The sequence below is a fragment of the Pleurodeles waltl genome, chromosome 1_1 (genome assembly GCF_031143425.1).
Source record: "Pleurodeles waltl isolate 20211129_DDA chromosome 1_1, aPleWal1.hap1.20221129, whole genome shotgun sequence".
NCBI classification, from domain to species: Eukaryota; Metazoa; Chordata; class Amphibia; order Caudata; family Salamandridae; genus Pleurodeles; species Pleurodeles waltl.
The window spans coordinates 658,714,764-658,736,512 of NC_090436.1; the positions used below are offsets into that span (position 1 = coordinate 658,714,764).

Sequence of the window (21,749 nt, forward strand, 5' to 3'; positions counted from 1 at the left end):
GACACCAGCGGTAAACATGTGCAGTCCATTTTACCATGTGTTTATTGTGCGGGAGTCACCTCATAGGAGGCTTCCGCACAGTAAACAGTCAAAAACCAGGTGGTCAAAAATCGAAAAATCAGGGCCGTCCTGATGGTCAGAACCGTCCTCTAACATTCCCCAACATATATTCTCTCTGCCCCATTGGTGGAATCATTGGTCTTGAAAATTCGAGAGGTGGTAGGAGCTCACGTAATGCACTTTGGAAATCAAGAGTGTAAACTCCATTTATTTGCGGATGTTACTTACTGATTGTCTGAAATCGAAAAGATTCTGTTCCTAAGATCCTGAACATCTTAGGAGTGTACAGAGATGTCTGTGCGTTTAACCTGTATAGCTCTGTACTGTTATTTGTGGGCTTGGAAGCATAGTCGAGGGGTCTAGTTATGGAGGTGACGCCATTCAAATGGGCAGGGGCTGAGCTTAAATATTTGAGTAGTTATATCGGGCCCACGGTTAAAGGTTTATCCAAGCCAATTACCGTAATGTCTTAGCTAATGTCAAGAGAGAAATGATTGACTGCCCCTATTTAGCCTCTGTTTTAGGAGAGTGTGCTACAATGAAGATGAATGTGTTAACATGATTATTGTACGCATTTCAAGACTCCTCGCTATTGAATCCTCAGGGGGTCTCGTAATGGAGTTGATATCATTCAAATGAGCAGGGGCTTAGCTTAAATATTTGGGTCATTATATTTGGACCATGATTAAAAGTTTGTCAAGGGCTAATTACTGTAATGTCTTAGCTAATGTCAAGAGAACTGACTGCCGCTGTTTATCTCCTGTCTTGTGACGGTGACTGCAATGAATACAGGGAGTGCAGAATTATTAGGCAAGTTGTATTTTTGAGGATTAATTTTATTATTGAACAACAACCATGTTCTCAATGAACCCAAAAAACTCATTAATATCAAAGCTGAATATTTTTGGAAGTAGTTTTTAGTTTGTTTTTAGTTTTAGCTATGTTAGGGGGATATCTGTGTGTGCAGGTGACTATTACTGTGCATAATTATTAGGCAACTTAACAAAAAACAAATATATACCCATTTCAATTATTTATTATTACCAGTGAAACCAATATAACATCTCAACATTCACAAATATACATTTCTGACATTCAAAAACAAAACAAAAACAAATCAGTGACCAATATAGCCACCTTTCTTTGCAAGGACACTCAAAAGCCTGCCATCCATGGATTCTGTCAGTGTTTTGATCTGTTCACCATCAACATTGCGTGCAGCAGCAACCACAGCCTCCCAGACACTGTTCAGAGAGGTGTACTGTTTTCCCTCCTTGTAAATCTCACATTTGATGATGGACCACAGGTTCTCAATGGGGTTCAGATCAGGTGAACAAGGAGGCCATGTCATTAGATTTCCTTCTTTTATACCCTTTCTTGCCAGCCACGCTGTGGAGTACTTGGACGCGTGTGATGGAGCATTGCCCTGCATGAAAATCATGTTTTTCTTGAAGGATGCAGGCTTCTTCCTGTACCACTGCTTGAGAAGGTGTCTTCCAGGAGCTGGCAGTAGGACTGGGAGTTGAGCTTGACTCCATCCTCAACCCGAAAAGGCCCCACAAGCTCATCTTTGATGATACCAGCCCAAATCAGTACTCCACCTCCACCTTGCTGGCGTCTGAGTCGGACTGGAGCTCTCTGCCCTTTACCAATCCAGCCACGGGCCCATCCATCTGGCCCATCAAGACTCACTCTCATTTCATCAGTCCATAAAAACCTTAAAAAAATCAGTCTTGAGATATTTCTTGGCCCAGTCTTGACGTTTCAGCTTGTGTGTCTTGTTCAGTGGTGGTCGTCTTTCAGCCTTTCTTACCTTGGCCATGTCTCTGAGTATTGCACACCTTGTGCTTTTGGGCACTCCAGTGATGTTGCAGCTCTGAAATATGGCCAAACTGGTGGCAAGTGGCATCGTGGCAGCTGCACGCTTGACTTTTCTCAGTTCATGGGCAGTTATTTTGCGCCTTGGTTTTTCCACACGCTTCTTGCGACCCTGTTGACTATTTTGAATGAAACGCTTGATTGTTCGATGATGACGCTTCAGAAGCTTTGCAATTTTAAGAGTGCTGCATCCCTCTGCAAGATATCTCACTATTTTTGACTTTTCTGAGCCTGTCAAGTCCTTCTTTTGACCCATTTTGCCAAAGGAAAGGAAGTTGCCTAATAATTATGCACACCTGATATAGGGTGTTGATGTCATTAGACCACACCCCTTCTCATTACAGAGATGCACATCACCTAATATGCTTAATTGGTAGTAGGCTTTCGAGCCTATACAGCTTGGAGTAAGACAACATGCATAAAGAGGATGATGTGGTCAAAATACTAATTTGCCTAATAATTCTGCACTCCCTGTATAAATGTTACCTTGATTATTGTACGTGTTTCAAGCTCTCTCACTATTGATTGTTCAATTAGTTATTTCTAATCCTCAATCAGCATAGGATAGCTTCATATGGGGCATAGGAAGCCCAACAGCTCCAGGTTACTGGTGAGGGCACATAAGGGTGCAGGCAGATTGGGTCTTCCAGATTTCTTAAAACACTTTTACGTAGTTCAATTAAGAGTGCTATTTGAATGGTACCTTAGATGGACGGAAATCCCTAAGTTCACATGGAACATTCTCCGATGGGTAGGTGTTTGTGGGATTTAGTCCAGCCTCCCAAACAATCTAGACCTGAGATTGCATATTTTTCAGCAGTGACACTCCTAGTATTGGAAGCATGGGATGCAATAAGTAACCAAAGATAACCACTTTTTCATCTCCATGCACAACAGTACATCAAAACTTGGATTTTACACCAGTGCTAGAGGGTGACCTATTCCATAAAGGAAAAGAGGGGGATTTCAACACTCTGAAGTCTTTATTTATACTGGAAAATGTAAATCAATTGGCATCTATAAGAGGGACTTGCATTAGATGAGATGGAGAGGTTGAGGTGTTGTCAACTGAGACACTTAGCTCTTTCATCATCTAAAACAAAAAGAGTCAAAGAAAAGGTAAAAAACACCACTTTTAAATATTTTTGGAGTGTTTGATTCAACTAAATGTCTTGTTTCTAATATGTGTGCAGTTCTATCAGAGATGAATGCACGTGTACATGGCTGTACTTGACTAGTTTTGGGAAGTTAATAATGCCAGAAACTACACTAATACAATGCAAAAATTGTGGAGGGATATCAGCAGAAAACATGAAAAACGTGTATAAATGAATGTTCAAATAGTATTTAATCTCTGATATGCTATTACATATGTATGAAAACGTAAGCGGCAAAGGCTGAGGACAGGAGATAAGATACATACTTGGTGGCTCATGTCCAGCACTGTGGACATACTGGAAAGAGGTTCTGAGCCATATTAAATGCACCCTGCTGATCTAGCCAGTGTGATTCTAAATTTGAAACTGCATAATATAAAAATGATGACAAAAATAATAACAGCAGCCAAACACATTATTGTGTTTACTTGGGAGCAGATTCCTTCCCTTTTCTGATAGAATGGTTGGGGAGATATGGTCTACTATTGAAGTGTAGATGTTGACATGGAATCAATAAGGAGAGACAACTCATTTTGAAAACATGTGGAAAACATTGAATAGTCAGTTGAAAGGTGCTTACCTAATGTTCTTCTGACCTGGGATTTTGAGGTCATCTCATTTGTTGTGGGACCCATAGTTGAGGTGAAAGTTGAGTTTCAAACTTTTATCTCAGATTACACATAGGAGACAGATTTTATCCGGAATACAGGGCACTGGTGAGACTAGTTTTAATACCTATGGAGTGTTTTGTATTATTCTCAATAAAATCAATAAATTGTTTATTAAAAATAACTAATTTGTGTATTTTTCATTCTGGTTCTAGGACATTTGAGCTCTTCCAGCATATATCCAGTATGTCATGCACCTTACCTGCTTGCAACATCATGCTCTGATGGAAAAGTTAGGTTCTGGAGATGCAGAGTTGACATGGAGATTGTTTCCAACACTTCAGAGCACGCAGCATATATGTCATACATTTGGGAGGAATGGCCTTTACTAATAGAAGATGGACTTCATTCTGGAAGTGCTGTGAGTGTTCCAGGGAGGCCGGTTGAAGTAAGCTGTGCACATACCAACCGTCTAGCAGTTGCATTCAGACAGTCTACTACTAATAACAATCGCTCTTCTCAGGACTTCTTGATGCATGTAAGTATTTTTGAATGTGAATCAACAGGAGGTTCGAGTTGGATCCTTGAACAGACAATACATTTGGATGAGCTCACTACAATGCTTGACCCTGGTATTAGTATTGACAGCAACCTAGTTGCGTATAATAGACATGATGTCTATTTATCCTGCAATAAGGTCATCATGCCCAGCACAAAACACTTAGTTCATTTAGACTGGATGTCTAGAGAAGATGGTTCCCATATTTTAACTGTGGGCATTGGAGCCAAACTGCTTATGTATGGACAATATGCTGGGAAGATACAGGAGCACAGTGGGAAAGACACTTTCACATTGCCACTTTGGGAGGATGGGAAACACACATCTCAATCTAGGTTTGTACTGCTGCGGTGTGTGGACTTAGTTTCTTCAGTTGAAGGTTCAGTCCCTCTCCCTGTGTCTTTGTCATGGGTACGTGATGGCATTCTTGTGGTTGGTATGGACTGTGAAATGCATGTCTATTCTCAGTGGAATCCGTCTTCCAGACATGAGTCTTTTATTACAGAATCATACGATGGAAGCACTCCCTCAATAATTAATTTAATGAAACCAAGTCAGTCAGTCGTTTCAGGAATACATCCTCCAAAGAAAAGCTTAACAAGATCAATGACCAGTCTAGCACAGAAAATTATGGGAAAGAAAACTGCATTTGACCTGACAGTTGATATGGAAGATTCAGGTCTCTTTGAAGCAGCACAAGCATTATGCCCAACTTTACCTCAGTACCACCCTCTGCAGCTTCTGGAGCTCATGGACTTGGGAAAGGTTCGCCGGACAAAGGCTATCCTATCTCACCTGGTTAAATGCATCGCAGGAGAAGTTGTAGCTATCAGTGACACTGAGCCTAATCATGAACGCCGCCTCCGATCTCTTAGTATAAGTGCTAGCGGCAGCACAGTTAGAGACCCTAAGACCTTTAGCAAAACAGAGAATATGGATTACACAGAAATAGACTCAGTTCCTCCACTGCCTCTTTATGCTCTCCTTTCAGCTGATGAAGATCCCTCATATGTCGCCTCTTTCGATAAGTCTAATAATTCTAGTAAATCTAAGCAACAGCACAAAAGTATTGCAAATGATGATAATTATGAAGAACTTTTCCAAGCCCCTTCTTTGCACACCGATGACATCCTTACACTGGAGGCTGAAGAGGAGACAGTAAAACCTCAGGTTATCGATCTTTCTCAGTACAGTCCAACCTATTTTGGTCCTGAACATTCACAAGTTCTTTCTAGTCATTTGCTTCATTCTAGCTTACCTGGTCTCACTCGAATGGAGCAGATGTCGTTGATGGCTCTTGCAGATACAATCGCTACTACCAGCACTGATATTGGAGAAAGCAGAGATAAAAACCAAGGTAAGTGGTCACATTTTGCTTATTCATTGCTTATTCATTGCTTATTCATTGCTTTACATGTATTGAAATTATTTCTGTCAACAATATTAACTTGACTAAACCTTTTAGTGTAATTTTTGCAATAGAATTTCACTAGGTAACCTTATGGTTAACATATTCATATGAAGAGTGTCTAAAACCAGACAACTCCTCCCTTGTTCATGTCTGTTTCCCACTCCCCCCACCCTCACCTTCTGTTCTCTCTCTGACCCTCTACTAGTTAAATCCCCTCCACTCCTATACCTACCAATATTCCATCCCTCTTATCTCTTTCCCCGCCCAGCTCTCTCCATCCTTCTCTCTTTTCAGTTTGAGTCAGTCTTTTCATACTGCAGCACTGTATTGCCTTACAGACAGATTTGCACCATAAATGTCAGTGCATGCATATTATTTTTTTCTACACCTTTATTATGCTGTGTCTTATACAATTAAAAAATGTAGCATCTTGTAACATAACATTTTATTTTTGGAAGACAAATCCATTACCTTACCCAATATTTCTAGAATTTGTTGTTCATTCACTACATTTCAGTATTGCTATTAACCTACCTCATGTATGACCCCACATTTCATGCACAGTTCTAGCTTAATCTGAGGCTCACTAGCATTTGAGAGGCCTACTCTGAATACCCTCTCCCTTCCCTCACATGGTGACCCAGCGTCCGGGCTCTCTGACAGTGAATGTATCATATCTGAGCACACCGATAGTTCCTTTGAAAACCGTCTGATCCCTTCTTACCACCCTCACGTGGGAGTCCTCTGCCAGTACCCACTCCATCATATGTTATTCTCTCAATGTTTTTTTTTTTTTTTCAGCTGGGCCCGGCAGGTGGAGCCAATAAATAGTTATTTGTGTTCTGCCAATACCAATTCCAGCTTTTTAAACTTGTCGGATCCTACCCTTCTTTAACCTAGGGACAACATCCAGCAGCTATTGCTTGTCAGAAACCTCCAGGTCATTGCCTGCCATCCGCCCTAGTTCCTCACGTCATTCTCCCAGTATTTCAGTATATTCCCACAGTACCAGATCATGTGGATAAATAAAGCTTCCATTGCCCCACATATAAAAAAATAAAATAAAAAAAAGAGGACCTTTTGGTATGCATATATGTTTGTGTGTGTGTACATATATATATTTTTATTTATATATATGTATATATATATATATATATATGTATATATAATTTATTTTGTTCTCAGTTTTGATGCAGTTAATTTAGTGAGTGTAAGAAGTGTATTAACTTGAATCTCACATTACAAGATGCCCCCTTCCACTCAACACGTCTACTTCCACTCCCCATCAGTAATTCCTTCATTAGTTCCTGGGTATCTTCCCCCTATTGTTGCCAAACTTTCAGAGGTATTCTGTTCCTACCATTTTTCAGGGCCCTTTATAATTGAGGAATATACCTGCACTCATGGCCCAGCACCAGGTTTTGATTCTAGGGTGTGTGAAAGACATGGTGAATTTAGGAATTGTGTCCAGATCTCCCTTACCATCTTGGTTGGCTTAGTAGGAACAGCCTGGGTGTAACCCTGAACAACTCCTGTCCATCAGGAAAGGAAATACTATTCTATCCTGGTTAGAGATTTCACATAGTGAGACAATTAACATCACTCAGTTTATCAGTTAGAATCTCTGTAATACCCCCAAGGTTAAGGTCCTGGAAAATGGGTGTTGTCCAAAGACTTGTCTTTCTGTGGTTTTCCACATCAGTCCTGTCTGCCTCACAATTTAGGGGCTTTGAGGAGGTTTGTTACTCCCCCCTTATAAATACACTAGTGAAAGGGAATTGCTTATAAGCCTTTTTCCCCAGTTATCTTTGTCTGAACACTATTTCCATGCATGCTGTAGCATAGATGCTACATAATGTTCTCGGTTAGATAGGCCTCCCATCCTCAGAGTCCAGTTTCAGTGTAGCTCTATTTCCTTTTCCTGCATTATCTCCAAAAAAGGTGGAAGAAACACCAGTGTTGCTACAGAGGTTCTGTCCATAATAGAGAGAGGTACAGCATTTTAAAATTGCTCTGAAGACTTCAATACTGTGCTAATATTATATGCTTATCACGTCTCAGCATTGTGCATTCTCACGTATCTGCACTTTTCCGTTTCCCATAGTAACCCCAGCTATGTGAAGTGTCCTGGAGCCACCTTCATCATTCTTCCTAAAGGGAACAGAATAAATGTGTTGCAATTAGTTTTTTGTACTGAGATCCTGTTAAGGCTTTCTGACTCATGAAGTAGTAGTTGGACTGATATACAGACTTGTCTCAAGTATACTAGTGCATCATCTGCATGCATGAAGACCATGTGTGTGGTACCACTCCCAACGTAACTCTTAATTCCTGCACCTCCGCTCTGAGTTTTATTGCTAGCAGTTCCACAAAGAGCAGATTTGAAAGATGGCATCCCTAACAATTTCTATTGCATGCATGCATAGATTTATCATGGATGCTATTCCTCTACAAATCTTCATCTTGTGAAATGATGTGGCAGATACTGTTTCATTATGTCAGTAACAAAGTCCTATGATCTTATTATGTGGTGTTTGAGAACAGGTCAAAACAGTAGTGATTTTGCTTCCTTTACTGATTGGCACTCAAGGCTAAGTGTTATAAGAGCAGCAACAGATTACTCCAGTTTTGGAATCTTTCATAGATTCACATGCTTGAATCATTCCCCGTCGTCGAGATGGGAGTCCCCGGTATATTTAACCAAGTAGTATTAACATGGCTTTAAACCTAAAGGCCCTTGGGCCTTTCAGTTTAACACTCTAACAGAGTCATTTTAAGAAAAAGGACCAAACTTCAGAGTCCACCAATCAGGCGACACCATCATTTAGAACCTTCCTGAGAGAAGCTCCAGCACCACAGATTTTCTACCGCACATCGTGCTAGGGAGTCTCCTCAGAGCTCTGCACTATTCTTCAAGTTGATAGTCTTCAAAACTTGTTCTGACTCATTGTGGGTAAGGCCTACAACATGTCTGACAAGGAAAGGAAAAGTTTGTTTAGATCCTGCCAGACCTGTGGACAAAAGAGGTTACACTCTGAAGACCCTCATCAGGACTGCATATACTGCCTTTACCCAGACCACTGCCAAGGACTGCAAGGTATGTCGCACCTTCTCTTCTAAGACCCTGAAGGATAGAGAGGGCAGATTATTAATATTGCTGCAGAAACAGATCTAGGCACAACACAGTCTCTGATTCAGACAGCGATGGTTCCTCAACATCGTCCAGAAAATAATTGAAGAGACCTAGATCTCATTCAAGATCTTCCTCAGAGCAGCCAAGAAAGGCCCACAAAAAGACCACCTGAGTGTCTTCCAAAGGCCGCAGCCCTTCTTCCTCAACTCACAAATTCTCCACAAAAGGGGAAAGAAGACATGTCAGCAGTTCTGAAAGGCCTAGGAAATCATCTTCTGTGCCTCCATCTATGTCTCATTTTAAACGGTCCTCCTCTGCTCCGATGGCTGACAGACCACTTGCAATAACTATACTGTTGACGCTAGCCTCAAAGTCGACGACAGCGGTGAGTGCCATTTCACCATCAACGACGGTTTCCACATTAATGCCGCCAACGGCCGTGCTGACTACAACATCGTCTGACAAACCTTCCACCGTCGACAAGGTCAACATCGACGTCATCGTCGACAAAGACCTACACATTCTTATCGTCAGCATCAGTAACCATGTTCTCTTCATTGACGTCTTCATCGTCGACGGTAGCTCCCCTGTTGATGAAAGTGTCTACGACTCCGTTGATGAGGGAAAAAATGTGCAGAAGTCAGGAAACAGAAAAACTTACTCCTCAGCATACTTCTCCTAGTAAGATAACCCCTCTAATGCCAGTACATCTTTTGGAGGGTGATGAAGACTCGGATGATGAGGGACCATTTGGGACAGCACACAGCCCCTCACAGTTGAACGTGAAGTATCAGGATGATGATGAGGAGTACGGCGAAACTTATGATCCGCAGTTCTACGCAGGGGGATCAACCATATCAGGCGGATATACACATGTCAAACTCATTACTGTCTGATCTCAGAGCGATGCTAGCCGACTATAGTAGGTGCTTTCCTCCTTCAGAACAGGTGCAACCGCAGCCTCCTTCATCACCTGTTTCAAGGGTAACCACCCTGCATCAAAGGCCAACTACTTTGCCACTAGCGAATGTGGCGAGACCGGATATGACCATACCACATGAGACTGATATATCGGAGGGAGAACAAGAGGAAGATGAGCTCCTCGACAACCAGTTGGAGTGGGATGAATATATTATTCCAGCTCCTCCTTCTCATCCAAAAGTAGATTCACCTCCAGATGACATCGGAGGATTCCATAATCTTTTGGAAAGAGCAGCTAAGTGTTTTGCACTTCCAATGCTGTCCAAGCAAACTGATTGCTTTCTGTATGATTTTAAAGAGCCTTTCCAGAAGTCAGTCTGCTCCATACCGTTAGTGAGTTACATATTGGAGGAGGGTTTGAAGGTCATGAAGAACTCTTCTACAGTCACGGCAGTGCTTCCTTGCTTGGATAAGAAATAAGCACCAGAAGATGCACCAGCATGCTTGACTGGTCCCCACCATCCAGATTCTGTGGTGTCACAAGCAGCACAGAGAAGATCCAAAAATCCCTCTGCTCCAATTTCCGCACCTCCAAACAAAGAGGGTAGACGGTTGGATAACATTGGTTAGAGGTTTTCATCAATGTCTAGCCTCACTATAAGAGCAGCTAACTCCCTGACAGTGTTAGCCGGATATTATAGACAATTATTGGCAGACATCGCCCCATATCTTGATCAGCTGCCAGAGGACATTAAGTCTGAAGCTAAAAAGACATTGCATGAGGAACAACGCACGTCAGCAGAAATAATAGATTGTGCAGTGGATATAGCCACTACTGCGTTTTGTCAGCTTGCAGGTTCGGCTGTCCTTCGGAGGCAAGGTTGGTTAAAGGCCACATCGTTCAATCCGGAAGTGTAGAATACGATCCTAGATATTCCCTTTGATGGCCAAGCATTGTTTGGCAAACGTATTGATGAGGCTTTGCAGTCGATTAAATCCGACACAGACACAGCAAGATCTTTGGGAACACTCCAGTTTAGCAGGCCTTCCTTTCGAGGCACGAGAGGGCAAGGAATGCCATCATATGGGGAGGCTACCAGTAGTTAAGATATTCATCATATCCTTCCTCCTCTCAGCAATTTTGTCATTATTACACCCACAGACAGCCACCACAAACGGCGTACAACTGGTCTGCCTCGTCCTGTGAAAGACTTAGCTCGCAGAGCATGATGTATCGAAGGCTCCGGCTACCCCCAGCCATCCTTCCCCATTTTTAGGTGGAAAGCTATCTTTGTTTTTCCAGCAGTGGCAAACCATAACATCGGACAAGTGGGTCTTACAGCTGATAAAGTGAAGACACACCCTAGAGTTTGTCCAAAGGCCTCCTCCCAGTCCTCCTCCCAGAACTTCAACGAAGTATCCAGAACAACTCAAGAGAGAGATCAACAAAATGCTCCTCAAGGGCTCAATAGAAAGGGTGCCTCCATCACAGCGAGGAAAAGGTTTTTACCCCAGATTCCTTTTCATTAACAAAAATTGAAAGGACTGGAGACCGATCATCGATCTCAAAGAATTAAACACCTACTTGAGAAAACAGTCTTTCCGCATGATCACCCTGTAGGACGTCCTTCTGCGGTTGAACCAGGAGACTTTATGTCTACTGTATTTCCACATCCCCATTCACCCAGCCCACAGACAATACCTGAGATTCATGGTAGCCGGAAGCCAATTTCAATTTCAAGTCCTTCCATTTGCCCTAAGGTCAGCTCCCAGAATATTCCACAAAGTGTCTAGCTCCTATTGCAGCCTTTCTCAGGAGGAGAATACATCAAGTATTCCCATACTTGGGCGACTGGCTGATAAAAGCAGACAACTATGTTCAAGCATGCAGGTCATCAAGAAAGTGCGTTGCCTTGCTCTGCAGCCTAGGCCTCACTATCAACTGGGAAAAATCCAAACCTCAACCATAACGCACGATCACTTTTCTAGGGGCAAAACTGGACACTCAATCCACCATGGCCTTGCCCCACTGTGTAAAGACGATAGAAACTGATATCTATAGCAAAATCGATCCAAAGAAAAGAATACATTTCAGTACGCCTCTTCAAGCCCTTATTGGGGATGATGTCCTCATGCATACCTCTAGCTTCGAAGATCAGATAAAAGTTACCCAGACAATCACCAATGCTCTGGTGTGGTGGTCTCAGAAACATCATCTTTCTATCGGGCTATCTTTTCTTCATCACCCATAACCATGGACAGTCACCACAGATGCCTCTCTGGAGGCATGGGGAGCAGTTTTACAAGACCTACAAATAAGTGGCAATTGGCCACTGGAGTTGCAAATAGCGCACATCAATCTGCTAGAGCTCAAAGCAGTCAGTCTAGCCTTACAGGCTTTCCTCCCAAAGATTGTCAGTTCAGAAGTGGTAATAAGAACAGACAGCACTACTACGATGTATTACCTCAACAAACAGGGAGGCAAAAGATCTATCCTCTCTCCAGGGAACCTCAGGATATCTGGAACTGGGCGGTGCAGCATGGCATCCTACTCACAGCAGTGCATCTTCCAGGCATACAGAACAGGATAGCAGACTCGCTCAGCAGGCAAAAATCCATGTGTCACAAATAGGAACTTGACCAGTCCACTGTCAACCACATTTGTTCTCTGTGGGGAGCACCCAAACTCGACCTCTACGCCAGCCGGTCAAACGCCAAATGGCGATGCTTCGCAAGCTGGCATCACCAGAAGGGATCATGGGGGAATGCGTTTTCCCAATCATGATCAGGAATCTTTGCGTACACTTTTCCTCCAATTCATTTGGTCCCTAGAGTCCTGATGAAGAGAGAACTGTGCTTGCTAATATTAATAGCCCTGTACTGGCCTCGTCAGCATTGGTTCACGGAGCTTCTTCTCCTGTCAGTGAAGCCTCACATCCCACTAAGAATATCTCCGCATCTTCTAACAATGAGCAACAAACAAATCTTGCATCCGGATCCTCAATCAATGCGATTATCAGCATGGCTCCTGAGCATCATGAGTTTGCACATCTAGACATTCCACAAGAGTGCAGGGACATTCTGTCCAAGGCCAGAGCAGCTAGCACCAACAAGACTTACTCATGTAAGTGGAAAAGGTTTTGTTTGTGGTGGCATCAGCAGCATATTGATCCTCTTTCCTCATCTCCGGAACTCAGGCCTTGCGCATTCCTCTATAAAAGTTCAGTTGGCGGCGATTGTGTTTTATAGATGCTCTGACTCTTCACCTTTGTTATGGTCCTCTAGGTTGATTAAACGATTTCTGAAATGGCTTTTAAGAGTCTTTCCACCATTTAGACCTCCTCCTCCCTCTTGGAATTTAAATATTGTTCTTGCGTAGCTTATGAAACAGCCTTTTGAGCAAATCCATAGAGCTTCTACGAAATTCCTCTCCTGGAAAGTCGCCCTCTTTGTTGCCCTGACATCAACCAGGCGAGTCAGTGAGATACAAGCACTTTCTATACAAGAGCCACTTTTACAGACTAAAAAGGATAGACTAATCTTGTGCACTAATTCGCATTGCATTCCAAAGATCCCTTCGGATTTTCATTTGAATGAGCCCTTAGTTTTCAGGGCATTCTTACTAAATCCTACAACTCCAGCGGTGAGAGCATTATACTCTTTGGATATTAAAAGATGTATTAAATTCTATGTAGACAGAACTAGACCATTTCACAAAACCAAGCAGCTATTTGTGGCTTTCAGCACACCCATACGGGGTCAACCGCTCTATAAACAGAGCATAGTTAGATGGATCTCCTCAGCAATTCTATTTTGGCACCAGGCGGTGGGCAAACCACTGGAATCATCTGTCCGTGCGCACTCAATGTGGGCAGTTTCCTCTTCAGCAGCGCTGTTTGCCGGTGTACCACTTAAGACATTTGTAGAGCAGCAACTTGGAAGAGCTGCCATACGTTTATTAGACATTACTGCTTGGAAGCATTATCTCAAGGAGAGGTAGCGGTGGGTCAGGCAGTCCTCAGAAATCTTTTCCAATGAAGGCAAGCTACTTCCCTCATCCCACCATCCTAATGTCAGGTATGCACATTGTCTATGTCAAAGACGTGTGAGAGACATGCTAAATCCGTTTTGCGGGTGCCTATAATCAGAATTTGTTTCTATGTATCGGTGTATGTTAACATGCTTTTTATGTATGTATGTATGGAAGAAACTAGATGTGTACTGCTTATTACTCTGATTCAAGCATGTGAATCTATGAAAGTTCCAATACCGGAGTAGGAAAATTAGTTACTTCCCTGTAACTTTAGTTCTCCAGTACTGGAATCTTTCATAGATTCACATGCAACCCACCCACCTCCCCGGAGAAGCTCACCTTCACCTCTCTTTTTTCTTTTACATCTTATACGCACTTGTGCTTAGAAAATCTGAGATGCTGGAGCTTCTCTCAGGAAGGTTCTAAAGGGTGGTGTCGCCTGATTGGTGGACTCTGAAGTTTGGTCCTATTTCTTAAAATGACTCTGATAGAGGGTTAAACTGAGAGGCCTAAAGGCCTTTAGGTTTAAACCCATGTTAATACTACTTGGTTAAATATACCGGGGACTCCCATCTCGACGAGGGGGAATGATTCAAGCATGTGAATCTATGAAAGATTCCAATACTGGAGAACTACAGTTACAGGTAAGTAACTAATTTTCTTCTTTTTGCTCAAAGTGCTCATCTGTACCCCCTATTAGCACTTGAGTGATAGGGTCATCTGTGAAAGTACTTCTTAAAGTTATGTTTGTAACTGCACAGTGACCAAGGGCTTTATTTACAGTTTGTCAGACAGGATACTGCATCAAAACATGGTGACTGTCTAGAATGCGCTATTACAAGTGCCATAGGCTATTATGCAGTGGTAAAATGCAGACAAAATATATCCATCACGTTTGTAATTAGTATCCGGTCTTCAAGACCCTTAATATCTTTTGGACTGTATAATATTTCTGTAAAATGTGGTTGTAATGTACTGTCAAGCTATCCATCTCTTCTACCAGGTATCTAAATGTAGAATCCTCTTTTAGAAATGTAGAAGTAAATGCACATTTCTGTTCAAACAACTTTGCCACACAGCTGTGACTTGAGCTCCAGCAATGTATTCAGAAAGGTCTTGTCCATTTTTTTAAGTCTTCAAGATCAGGTTTTTAAACAGAAGGCACTGGTTTCTTTTTTAATTCATAAAATGTCCAGAGTTCTGGTTACATCAGCTTATTCTATCACCACTTCGCCTTCCTCTATTATTGACCCACACGCCTACAGACTTTCTTCTACATTTTTGGAGCCATTTTGCTTTGCCCCAGCAACACTACTTTGACCTTCTAGTAGTATTGCATGCTGGTGCCCAGTTCCCATTCCTACATCAGCCTGTTACTTTAAGTTTCAAATCTGACCAATCATATCTGTATACAGTTTAACAGTTGGACAGAATATATTAAGTCAGGAGATAGGTATTTTGTGAAGGTTTTACCTTTTTTCCTAAGATAAATTCTTACACTGTGCATGTCTTTCATGATGCTCTTGAAATTAGTGTTTAAATCAGAACCTGATCTCATTGATGACATGTCTGTTCTGTCTCTTGAGATGGTTATGCTTTCCATATATTTCTCTAGGGAGTAGCAATGTCCGCTTTAGACCTGAAAATTCTTGTTAAGCAGTTAGATATAAAGGCATGTTTGTTTTCAGGGGATGCCTTTTTTGTATTAAGTGTTTACGAAACCTTGTAATGATCCTAAAGTTCTCTTCTATGGAATCCACAACAGTAGTCTTCACAACTGACTTGTCCCGCACATGTGCTGGATCACTTTGCAAAATATCTATGTATGCACAAGCTTTTTGTTTGAAAAGAGGAAAAGGTGCATATATACTAGAAAACAATACACTTTACAGTTTACAAAAATGGCTAGAAATGGTCAAATTTAATCCACATTTAATTTAAAAAAATCTCTACTTATGTTTATATGCTCAATGAATCTAAAGTTACTAGACACATCAGTCATAAGCTTATTTTTTTAATAAAGGAAAACTAAAGGGAATGCGTGGCAATGCTTGCACACAGGCTGCACAGCTAGAGCATTACAACTGGTGCTGTGCTATTAAGGGCTTCACTGTTACTGTAGTGTCATAATCCAGAGGGGACCGATCACTCCATTTTTCTGGCTCCTGACAGTAGGATCCTGAGGCACTAAGCTTGGCATTTTGGGGCTTTTTTTCCCCAAAGAAATCATCTTCCAAGCTGGTCTAACCAACTTCACTGAAGGTCCTTTAGGACTAGAAAGGTCTTTCATAATTTTGTGACAGGAATTTAGAAATGTTTCAATCAGAATGCCTTCACATTGTATGCAGTGTGCTGTCCGTGGCGGCAAAAAAGCCTAACCAAGCCCTCATGACCTCTGTATTGTGTGCTTGTCTGAGGATCACCATCCAGTAGACGGCATGCATTGTAAAACGATTTCCATAAGAAACCTAGAGGAACGACTGAAGATCAGACTACTTGGCCTACAGAAAGGGTTCTGAAGACAGCTTCCGGACATCATGAGGGACTAGGAGAAAATTATCCACCTACCTCTGCACCCTCTGTTCACTCTAGGGACTGTCCAAGAGGTAGATCTTAAGAGCTCACTCACAAAAACAACACTCCTGAGCGATGTTGAGACCCGTGAAATCGAAAGGACAGGTACTGTTGCCACATGTTTGCTGTCGCGACAGATCATCTCATCATCAACATCAACGTTAAGACCAAAATTGCCATTGACGTTGAGCCCACCATCAGCATTGAGACGGCCATCATCTGCATCTCCATTGCAGAGAGATGCAGCAGATTTGACTCCATCGCCTTAAGAAAAGGACAGTGCTGTGCTCATCAGACTACTTCACCAACGGGGGATTTGACATCTGTGGTCCACCCTCATCCTTCGCCCCAGTGGACTATTTCTCCATGCTCTTCACCAGCTCAATTGTCTACCCTCATTTCACCACAACTATGAAGATCACCAGTGATTCCACAGGTACCTCATAGGCATATGCCTAAGGGGACACCAAGAAAAAGGCATACCGAATATAGATCCCCAAGATCTCCTAGATCCCTCAGAAGATCTACACCTTTAAGACACTGTAGATGTAATAGTGGAAGATAATCTTCTCACAGGACCTCCTGGCTATGACACTACTCACCACAACATAGCACTCCTCGGACCCTACCTCCTTCGGAGATTACTCGCCAACATTGTCAGATTCTCCACTGGACAGAGTATCAACAGTAAACAATATTAATATTTTTAATGAGATTTTAGTAAGGGAAAAGACAAAACTACACAATCATATGCAAACAACTACCCACCACTAGGTCAGTGATTTTTTTAAACTCTTCGCCCCTGAGCGCCTTCAAGGCCTATATTGCCCTTAGTTACAGGTCACTTAGAACCTGCCATGCAATTGTTTCTGCCACTGCTTCTGCAAAGTCTGCACCTTGCAGGTTGTTGAAGAAATGCAATGCAACAGATCAAGGCCCTGTCTTTTTGAGATTGGATTCTACTCCTTATTCATGGATACATTTTGTTGCAAGACTTCTCACACCATTGCACTTTTCTCCACCGTTACTTTGCATAAGGAGAGCAAATACATGAATTCAGCCGGGAGAAAAATATGTGGCATAGCTGCTACCAGCATGAAACTGCAAGGTCAGCTGCCTTATTAGGCAGATATGATAGATTTCTGTGCAACGCTCTACAAAGACAAACAATTAGGAATCAGGACTTTAAAGAGATCCTATTGGAGGGAATGATAGTTTCAATTTAGGTCCTAAGTGCAGAAGCAAGTGCTGCAGGGAAACCTAAAAAAAAAACCAATGAGGCATCCCTTCCGTCCTCCCTGTCAGTCACTCCGATTGTGGGAAGCATTTCAAATCTTTTCCAAAAGTGGCAAAAAATTAAAAAAAACGAATGGGTCCTGAATATTCTTCCGAATGTAGCAAATTTGAAATCTTATTTGCGTACTATATCAGTGAACAACTCTTTTCATTTTCATTAAGACTTGCATCACCAGGAAGTGAACACCCTACTTCAAAAGGATGCGCTGTAGGACGTACCTTCTTCAGAATGTTGACCTTGCACCAAATCTATCCCCAATTACATGAAGGTGATGGATGTGCATAAAAGATTTTCAATATGTATATTTCAACACTCCGTACAGGAAGAAACACAGAAAATGTCCCCAATTTTTAGTAGGAAAACATCACTGTTAATTGAAAGTTATTTTTCTTGCCCCCTTGGGCCTTTTCAAAGTTCATAGCAGTAGTGGCTGCTCATCTGCTTCGTATGGCAGTAAACCTTTTGCAGAACCTGGTGTTTCAGAAGTCAACAATTTCTCCAGTACAAAGGATTCACTACTTGGGAACATTAGACACCATTGTTGTCCTTCAGCTGAGACTGTAATCTATCCAGCAGAAATTTTACAGTCTGAAACAAGCGCTCCATCCAACGGAACAGCAGATTTTCTAATTAGTCGTATTGATGGTGTAGGAAGTTGGCTCTGTATGTGCTATTTCAAAGTAAGGAATAGCATGCACAGAGTCCAAGGGTTCCCCTTAGAGGTAAGATAGTGGTAAAAATAGATAATACTAATGCTCTATTTTGTGGTAGTGTGGTCGAGCAGTAGGCTTATCCAAGGAGTAGTGTTAAGCATTTGTTGTACATACACATAGACAATAAATGAGGTACACACACTCAGAGACAAATCCAGCCAATAGGTTTTGTTATAGAAAAATATATTTTCTTAGTTTATTTTAAGAACCACAGGTTCAAATTCTACATGTAATATCTCATTTGAAAGGTATTGCAGGTAAGTACTTTAGGAACTTTAAATCATAATCATTGCATGTATACTTTTCAAGTTATTGACAAATAGCTGTTTTAAAAGTGGACACTTAGTGCAATTTTCACAGTTCCTAGGGGAGGTAAGTTTTGGTTAGTTTTACCAGGTAAGTAAGACACTTACAGGGTTCAGTTCTTGGTCCAAGGTAGCCCACCGTTGGGGGTTCAGAGCAACCCCAAAGTCACCACACCAGCAGCTCAGGGCCGGTCAGGTGCAGAGTTCAAAGTGGTGCCCAAAACTCTAGAATGGAGAGAAGGGGGTGCCCCGGTTCCGGTCTGTTTGCAGGTAAGTACCCGCGTCTTCGGAGGGCAGACCAGGGGGGTTTTGTAGGGCACCGGGGGGGACACAAGCCCACACAGAAATTTCACCCTCAGCAGCGCGGGGGCGGCCGGGTGCAGTGTAGAAACAAGCGTCGGGTTTGTAATGGAAGTCAATGGGAGATCTAGGGATCTCTTCAGCGCTGCAGGCAGGCAAGGGGGGGGTTCCTCGGGGAAACCTCCACTTGGGCAAGGGAGAGGGACTCCTGGGGGTCACTTCTCCAGTGAAAGTCCGGTCCTTCAGGTCCTGGGGGCTGCGGGTGCAGGGTCTCTCCCAGGCGTCGGGACTTTGGATTCAAAGAGTCGCGGTCAGGGGAAGCCTCGGGATTCCCTCTGCAGGCGGCGCTGTGGGGGCTCAGGGGGGACAGGTTTTTGTACTCACAGTCTTAGAGTAGTCCTGGGGTCCCTCCTGAGGTATTGGATCGCCACCAGCCGAGTCGGGGTCGCCGGGTGCAGTGTTGCAAGTCTCACGCTTCTTGCGGGGAGCTTGCAGGGTTCTTTAAAGCTGCTGGAAACAAAGTTGCAGCTTTTCTTGGAGCAGGTCCGCTGTCCTCGGGAGTTTCTTGTCTTTTCGAAGCAGGGGCAGTCCTCAGAGGATGTCGAGGTCGCTGGTCCCTTCGGAAGGCGTCGCTGGAGCAGGATCTTTGGAAGGCAGGAGACAGGCCGGTGAGTTTCTGGAGCCAAGGCAGTTGTCGTCTTCTGGTCTTCCTCTGCAGGGGTTTTTCAGCTAGGCAGTCCTTCTTCTTGTAGTTGCAGGAATCTAATTTTCTAGGGTTCAGGGTAGCCCTTAAATACTAAAGTTCGATGGCATCTGTCGCTGTAGATACACATGGTATGCATGAGCTCGCCATCTGGTGTTGGGTCGGAGTGTTACAAGTTGTTTTTCTTCGAAGAAGTGTTTTCGAGTCACGGGACCGAGTGACTCCACCTTCTGTGCTCATTGCGCATGGGCGTCGACTCCATCTTCGATTGTTTTCTTTCCGCCATCGGGTTCGGACGTGTTCCTGTCGCTCCGAGTTTCGGAACGGAAAGTTAGCTGAAGACGGAAGATTTTCGACGGTATCGTTGCGATCCGGTTAGAGATAGACACATACGACGACGCGTTCAACATCGAAGCGCCTCGGTGCCCTTCGGGGTAGATTTCGGCACCCCGTCGGGGCCTAGTCGGCCCGACCGCGTGGAGGACAACGCCGATGGATCGGACCCCGTTTCGATTCTGCCCCGAATGCCACAACAAATATCCTTATACGGACCTACACTCGGTCTGTAATCTGTGCCTGTCACCCGAGCACAGCGAAGAATCCTGTGAGGCCTGTCGGGCGTTCCGGTCCCGAAAAACTCTGCGCGACCGTCGAGCGAGAAGACTCCAGATGGCGTCCACGCCAAAAGAGCGTCCACAGTTCGAGACAGAAGAGGAACAGGAGGAATCCTTTTCCATCCAGGATTCAGACTCCGACGAGCTACACTCTACAAGAACTGTGAGTAAGACGTCGAGATCAAACCTTAAAAAAGGAAAGAAGGCCCAGGGGACGCCACTGCCAACCGGCCATGGCTCCACCCAAATTCTCGGTGACCAACAATCGGCACCGAAAAAGGCCCATTCAGTGTCGAGATCGTCCGACTTCGGTCGAGACACCGGCACGCAGCCTCCTCGGGACCGAGAGAGTGCTAAACAGAAGCATCGACACCGAGAGTTCGGTGTCGACACCGATCGACGCCGAGACAGTGGCGCCGAAGACCATAGAGGCCAAGAATTTTCGGCACAGAAAAAGAGGAAGGTTACCTCGGAGCCGAAAAAACAATCGACAGGGCTTTCGGAGCCGAAAAAAGCGACATCAGACCCTGTTTCTGGCTCCTATACCGAAGAGCATTCTATGTCTTCTCAAATGAAGAAACATAGATTTGAACAAGAACTGCAATCCACTGACGTGGATCACACGCAAAAGCGTATCTTTATTCAGCAGGGGACTGGGAAGATCAGTACCCTCCCACCTGTCAAACGAAAGAGAACGCTTCAGTTTACTCCTCAGCAACAAACAACACAAAAGGTAACACCTCCTCCCTCGCCTCCACCTGTAACTCCGGCTTCGCCAACTTACACCCCGTCACATTCGCCAGCTCACACCGCCATGAGCCACGACGACCAAGATCAGGATGCGTGGGACTTGTACGACGCACCAGTGTCTGATAACAGCCCAGACACATACCCAACTAGGCCATCACCACCGGAAGACAGCACAGCCTACTCGCAAGTGGTGGCTAGAGCAGCTCTATTCCATAATGTGGAACTACACTCGGAACAAGTAGAGGATGATTTTTTATTTAACACCCTCTCCTCAACCCACAGCTCCTACCAAAGCCTGCCGATGCTCCCAGGCATGCTACGCCATGCAAAGGACATTTTCAAGGAGCCAGTTAAAAGTAGGGCAGTGACGCCTAGGGTGGACAAAAAGTATAAGGCGCCTCCTACGGACCCTGTCTTCATCACCTCTCAGCTGCCACCAGACTCTGTGGTGGTAGGGGCTGCCAGAAAACGGGCAAACTCACACACTTCTGGGGATGCACCTCCCCCAGATAAAGAAAGTAGGAAGTTCGATGCAGCCGGGAAGAGGGTTGCTGTCCAAGCAGCAAACCAGTGGCGCATCGCAAATTCACAAGCGCTGCTAGCGCGATACGACAGAGCCCACTGGGATGAGATGCAGCATCTCATTGAACATCTCCCAAAAGATCTGCAAAAAAGAGCAAAACAGGTTGTTGAGGAGGGTCAAAACATTTCCAACAATCAAATACGCTCCTCC

At 43.6% G+C, this 21,749-nt stretch overlaps 1 protein-coding gene across 1 annotated transcript in view; it reads left to right on the plus strand.

The window, feature by feature from the left end:
• The window catches only part of DMXL1 (Dmx like 1), a 1,414,533-nt gene that overhangs the window by 527,393 nt on the left and 865,391 nt on the right, over positions 1 to 21,749 (plus strand). The window contains exon 18 of the mRNA XM_069226844.1: positions 3,919 to 5,619. Within this exon, the coding sequence (XP_069082945.1) occupies positions 3,919 to 5,619 (1,701 nt within the window). The remainder of the gene's footprint in view (positions 1 to 3,918; positions 5,620 to 21,749) is intronic.